The following is a 7,500-nucleotide window of genomic DNA, read 5'->3' on the forward strand; positions in this document are numbered from 1 at the left end:
TACATTTGCAACCTGTTAACAGGTTGGTTAAAATCCTTGAGGAGAGGTGAGAGGACGATACTCTCACCTGAACTTATTAAGGACAAATTTTCAAACTCTTTACTCAAAAACACATTTCGTATAAGACATTTGAAAACAAAAATAAATACAGAAATATACCCACCCACAAAATCTTCTGTGTAGGCTTTAAAGAACGAAGCCTTTTGGAGATAATAAATGAACAGAGAATTAAACGGAATGTCAACCTTGAGTAAAGCAAAACAAAAGTCATGGTTCCTACGAAGACCCACAAAACGGGACTCACTTTCCAAAATTAAATCTAATTATATAGAGTAACCAAAGACCGGAAAATTTCTTCCGAGTCACGGAGAGAAACATCATGCAGGAAGCAAGCATCGATTCGATGGATGATGCAATTCCTGGACGCAGAGGTTCCATGCATGGTACGGGTCTCTCTTGCATGCGGGGTTACATGTTCATTCCTCTTCAGCCGGGAAATAATGTCCAAAGGGATATAGTTGCAATGATATGCTCACCGGGAGGAATGCATCAGAGTAAAACAAGATCTGCAGAACAAAGGCCAGCGGTATTGGGGGTCCGTCTCTATTGCATGCTCCACAGAGGATGATAGTTCACATCCGTAATACTATTTTTCTCCATACAATAAATATGTAAACGACTTCAAGACTCTGGGCAGCTTCATTGTACAAAGATTCTAATGCACTGTTTATAATTGGCTGAGTCTTCAGTGTTAATAAGAATACTTAAATCAGTTCATGTAACTTAGTCAAAGGATGGCTTGTACGTACGCGTTCGTTTGTGTGTGCCCATATATATGTATATATATATATATATATATATATATATATATATATATATATATATATATATATAGATAGATAGATAGATAGATGTATATATGTGTGTTTGTGTGTGTGTGCATATATATATATATATATATATATATATATATATATATATATATAAATATATATATATATATATACATGTATATATAGATAGATATGAATCTAGAAAGAAAAAAAGAGAGAAAAAGACAAAAAGAGATTAAGAAAGAGTAAAAGAAGAGAGGAAAGAAAAACAACAAGCGGAAACCAGCACGTCTTGGCCACCACTTCAACGAAACATTAAGAAAAAAAAAAAGAATCATAAAGCTAAAATAATAACAGTGTTTATCAAGGGTTCAGGAGGTGAGAAGGAACCACAATATGCTACACGGTGAGTTGGCCTTGACCCCGAATAGCTTGCAGTTGCCGCGGGAAAAGATCTTGACTTGTTTTCGAAGGCAGCCAGATACATCAAGGGGAGACGCGCATGTGTCGGTTGTGGCAGGTTGCTGAGAGTTGGCGATGCATATGAAAATGAGGATAAACACACGTACACATACATACACACACACACACACACACACACATATATATATATATATATAAAAATATATATATATAATATACATACATATATATTATATATATATATATATATATATAATATATACATAATATATATATATATATATTATATATATATATATATATATATATATATATATATATATATATAATATATATAATGTGTGTGTGTGCGAGTAAGACAAATAGGCACTGGGACTTAAGAAAGAAAACGAAAAAAAGAGAGAAATGAAGAATCAAGTTAAGTTAAAGAAATGGGACCAGAGAATAAGTCACTAACAATAGAATATTTTCGTCTCTCTCTCACCCTCAAGATATGGGCCATTTCTTTTCTTTTTTTTCTTTTAATTAAATCCTGTCTCATTGATAATTATCTGTATCTACTTATCTACTTTATAATTTGTAATTCTTATTTCATTTAAGTATCTATCATACGTTTTGTTGCTTTTTTTTGTTCGTTTTCAAAATTCTTTAGAAGTCTGTTTCTTTTTCCTTTCTCTCTTTAATTCTGCTCCTTATTATTGTTTATCTTTTCCATTTTTCTTCTTGAACAGGTTTTCTATCGCGCGATTACTTCTCCCTTTTTTCCATTATCTACTTTTCTTATTCATCTTTTTTTTTTTTTCTTTGGTCTTTGCGATACTTTTCCTCGACTTTTCTTCCTCTTTTTTTATTTTCTTTTCTTTCCATTCATCTTCCTTTTATCAATATTCAATACACACTATTTTCGTCTTCGAAGAATATTTTCCTTTTTATTTAGACCCCTTGAAAATAATGAAAATGAAAATGTGTCAGATCGGTATCAAATATTGGATTTAGTGAGGATAGTGACAGATTACACAGCTCTTCATAAATTTTCTGTTTAGTTACGGGTGAACATAACGTTTATATATATATATATAATATATATATATATATATATATATATATATATATAATGTTATATATTTATATAAGTATATATAGAAATGTATACATATATATACATATACATATATATATATACATATATATGTATGTATGCATATATACATATATACGATATGCATTCATATATATATATATATATATATATATATATATATATATATATATATATATATATATATATATATATATCTATATACATGCATATATATGTATGTATATGTATATATATTTATATATATATATATATATACATATATATGCGTACATATACATATGTACTGTATGTATGTATATATATGTATATATATACTATAAATATATCTTTATATACATATATTTATATACATATTATATATATATATATATAGATATATATATTTATGGTATGTATACATTTATATATATATATGTATATATACATTATATACAAATATGACAAATAGGTAGGTGCACGGAATTTGATCGATGTATGCCTGTGTTTTTCCTTGCTTTAAATTACCAAATGTTCATTGCAGTCAATTGTCATTTCCTTTGCTTTTTCACATCGAAGAATTGCCAATCTCTCATTCAGCCATTCGTGTTATTTAGAACTATTTACGACTTCCGCCTTTAATTATACGTATCCTAAGGGTTAGCACCGTGTAAAGATTTGTGTATCACTCCATTACATTCTTCTTACACAATTATTTTTGTTATGGTTAACCAATATCATTTATAATTCTGGTTATTGTCGATGTTATGATCGCTCGCTGTGTTTATCTTCATTACCGATACCAAATACACGTACACGTAACACATTCTCCCTCCCGAACACATACACTCACACACATCCACAATAATTATTAATTAGTTAATTCAATAATTATTAATCAACAATTTGTTAATTCAATAATAATTAATCGATAATTTGTGAATTCCATAATTATTAATCAATAATTTGTTAATTCAATAATCATTTATCAATAATAATAATGATAATTCGATAATAATAATTAGTTAATTCAACAAGTTCTCTAGAACAAGACTGAGAGCTGAAGCGCATTGAAAGAAGCTAATGTCACGAGGGTTATTTCGCCGACGGGAAAGAAAGCTAGAATAAAGACTGGTTAAAGGATATTATTTTTCTTTCATCTTTCTCTTTCTCCTTCATCTTCCTCTGCTGTTCCACTTTTTCTTGCGTGGGTTTCTTGTATTTTTATCTCTCTTCTATGATGTTTCTTGATTTTATTATGATTTGGATTTGATTACCATAGCTGGAATTATTACTATCATGGGTGGTAATTTTTTTCTATCATTATTGGTATCATAATTATCAGTATTGGTATCATTATTGTCATTACTGGTATGATTACCATCCTTTTAGTATTGCTATAATTATCATACCTCTATATTATCCTTATTATCATATATTTACCTCATTCGTATCCATAATCATTGTTGTTATCAACACTTTGGTGAAACTTCATGTCGTTTTTCACATATCTCCATTCTCAAATCTCTATACATTCTTCCCGCTGTTCCTTTCTACCTCTCTCACTCAAATTCTTAAAATCATCTTGCCTCTCTTCTTTATCACTAACCAATCTTGTTATCTCCCTTATTCCTGTATCTTCTCCCGTTCAACACTTCTGTCACCTCCTTCATCTCCCATGTCTCCTTTCACATCAGCCATCCTTTATCAAAAAATAGAAGGAAAAACGGAAAATATATGCAAGGAAACATCCAATTCTGGCGCATTTTGGCGAGCAAGTCTTAAGCAAAACTTCTTGCTTCAGGTTAATCGGAAGGAAGCAAACCTGAAGAGCTGCCACGAAGATGATAAATTATCAAATGAGCATTTTTAACAAGAATGGAAGAAGACGAACGAGGAGATACAAAGAAGAGGATGAAGAAGTAAAGGAAGTAGGAAGACATGAAGACAAAGGAGAGAAAAGAAAAAAGGAGAATAAAAAAATATTAAGAATTAAAAAGACTGAAGTGAACTGAATAGAAAAGGAATAATTAGAAGAGATCAAGAAGAGAAGAGAAAGAACAAAATAAGACGAACGATAGAAAAAAAAAAAAAAAAAAAAAAACGATACGATCCACATCAATTCTCTTATCAAGCGATCAACATCAAGACGAAATCCTAAAAATGTTCACACATGCGCAAAAATAAGAAAAAAGACTCCAGGCAACTCAGTCTTGACATCTTGCCCTCCGGAGGTCCATCAAGCAAAATCCTGTGCGATGTATTGAAGCAACCGCATTGAGGGGGGAGGTTGGGGGGCGGCGAATTACGAGATAGGCGGAGTCGAGGAGGGGGTGAGGGTGGAGCGGGGGGATGTTGCGTCACGCATGCTTTGGTTTTGTTCAGTGTGTGTGTGTGTGTCTGTATCTATATTTATGTACATAAATATATATGTATACATATATATACCTATATAAGTATATATATGTATGTATATATATATATGTATATAGACATATATACATAAACCTACATATATAAATGTGCATATGTATATACATACACAAACACATATATATATATATATATATATATATACATATATACATAGATATTTGTATATATAACTAGATATAAAGAGAGAGCACCCAAATATTGGAGAAAATGAAGACAAAGTTACATCAACCGATACAAAGACACTATCCCGTGTTAATGTGAATGTTTACGCGTCCGTTAACCTTCCTCCTTAGAGACGTAAGCTCACGCAACCAGAATTCCAATTCGTGAGAAGCACGAAGCACGCTGCTCCTGTTGCTCCGTCTGACAGACGTTTATAATTTCTGCCTCAAAATCGTAAATTGAAAGGAGATGTGTTTTTACTTTTCTAATTCGATTTGTTTGTATCTAGATAGTCTATCAATATTGTTGTTCATCATATCTATGTGTATGTATCTATGTAAAATTATTTATCTAGTTGTAGAGTTTTACTAGATAATAACAGTGATGATAGAAGTAAAATATAAAAATTGTATTTGTATAATCTGTAAACTAGAGGTAATTAAATCACTGCCTTAGAAGAAAAAGTGGAACGCTAAAATTCCCCTTATGAATCGATATATGTAAATACCCGCACCATAATTACATACAACTACAATACGCAACGTTATGGTTGCTATTTCTTAAAATTACAATTCAAATCCATCCCAAAAGAATCATAACATAATCTATTCTCATCTACATTTACAATTCAGACTAATTTTGATTCTCAATTTACAATATCGATAAACTCACTCTGTTGGCAGTCGCGTGGTCCCCAGCATCGCGCTCCGTCACAAGTGTTCCATCCGCGACACTCAAGGTCTTCTGAGCATGGGTCGCAATCCCCTAAGTTGTTCCTCTGTGGATGGAGGGTAAGCTTTATGAGTTGATGATGCAGGTTGTGGTGGCGGGGATTTTGATGTTGGCAATTGTATGATAATAAAAGTAGCTTGAAGAATAGTGAAAGTGATGAAAAAGTTGATGGTGGTGACTGGTGATGTTGAGGTTATGGATGTTGATGGTGATGATGATGATGAAAATATTTTTTTGCAAAAGGATCAAAACTAATCAAATACAGATTTATCATCTATATAATACAACAACGCCACGCCTTTCACCATCACCCCCTCCCCTACCCCCGAAACCCCAAAACGCTCACACACCAACCCCTTAATTAATCATGAAACAAAAGATGAAGGAAATCTCTTCTCCTTTTGCCACATCCACCCCGATCAGCCCAGCCCAACCCCATGCTGTATCAGGACAGCAACATCAGGCTACAAGTCAGACTGAATGACAAATAATAATTCAGTGCTGAAGTCCGATATCAAAACACCTCGGTCCTTTTTCACGAACGTGTATTTGCAACCTTGAAGGGCAAGTCAGAAGCCTTTCTCGTGGTTAGTTTACTAAAGTCTTATGAATCATGGACAGTCTATCATTCTCTGTTGTATTCTGGATTTTGTTTTTCTTCTAGATATATATATATGATCATAGACATATATTATATATATATATTTTTTTTTTCTTCTTCTTCTTCTTCGAGTACCGAGTCAGGACCTGACGTTGGCTCTCATGCGTCTGAAGCTAGCTTGAAGACGGTCAGGGTAGACCTGTTCTGGCTTTGTTCTTTTGGCGTCATTTGCATGACTGTACAAGGGAAAAGTTCTGGAGTAGTTTCCCGTTGCTTTCTCCAGCAGCAGTAGTCTTCACAAGACTGGTGACCCTGGCCAGTGTCTCTAACTGGAGAGATCCTTTGCCCAGCGTCTATGGAGAAGAATCCATGAACTGAAACTATGTTTGTCTTCCCTGCATACACCACCTGTCTTATTGTGGCTTCACCGTGACCCTGGCCGGGAGGCTTAGAGGTCACTATGCCTTGCCCAAGGGCATACCTTAAAAGACTAGAGGACCCAAGGAGACGTATCACTGCTCCTTTGGTAGTGGTCTAGCTTACCCCTCTAGGGTAATATGTATATATATATATATATATATATATATATATATATATATATATATATATATATATATCCTACCACCAATAAACAAGAATATTACATTTATCCAAGTCTTAGTTGTAAACCCGATCCTTTAAAGAGAACACTTATTCCTTGCCATTAAGCAAAAATAGACAAGACCACAGTTTAATAAGCTCTATAACATACATCTTTCCTCCCTTCGTAATCATTAATCAAAAAAAGTGAATCTTTTGAGTGTAAGCAACATTTTCCGGATATCATTATGGTGTAATTATCTGTAACTTAACGTAGTACAAAATACCTCGTTCTTATCTGTTGCTTCTTTGTTATACAGGGTTTGCGATATCCTTTTACATAACGACTTTAGAAAAGCTCACCTCCTGTTCTTCTTCGCCGTCGTCGTTTTTCTTCTTCTTCTCCTTCTTCTTCTCATCCTCCTCCTTCTTTTTCCTCTTCAATTTCTCCTCCTTATCCTACTTATATTTCTATTTTTATTTCTTCTTCTTCCCCTTCTTCCTTCCTTCCTTTTTTCTTTCATTTCTTCCTACCATCATTCCTCCCTCCCTTCCTCCCTCCCTCCTCCAAAAAACAAGGCTCCACATGCAGCGACTTACCTTAAAGACGTTTTCCCCAAGGGGATACACTGTGATACGGCCCCAATCGACGGTGT

At 33.2% G+C, this 7,500-nt stretch overlaps 1 protein-coding gene across 1 annotated transcript in view; it reads right to left on the reverse strand.

Moving 5' to 3' along the window:
- LOC122255314 (insulin receptor-like) overlaps positions 1–7,500 on the reverse strand; it is a 54,657-nt gene that overhangs the window by 38,244 nt on the left and 8,913 nt on the right. The window contains exons 4-5 of the mRNA XM_086547142.1: positions 7,445–7,500; positions 5,605–5,710 (exon numbers count right to left, since the gene is read on the reverse strand). The exon at positions 7,445–7,500 is cut by the window's right edge and continues 137 nt beyond it. Of these exons, the coding sequence (XP_086403268.1) occupies positions 5,605–5,710; positions 7,445–7,500 (162 nt within the window). The remainder of the gene's footprint in view (positions 1–5,604; positions 5,711–7,444) is intronic.

This window comes from Penaeus japonicus, unplaced genomic scaffold (genome assembly GCF_977035675.1).
Source record: "Penaeus japonicus unplaced genomic scaffold, GWHDUDI00000001_assembly GWHDUDI00000019, whole genome shotgun sequence".
NCBI lineage: Eukaryota > Metazoa > Arthropoda > Malacostraca > Decapoda > Penaeidae > Penaeus > Penaeus japonicus.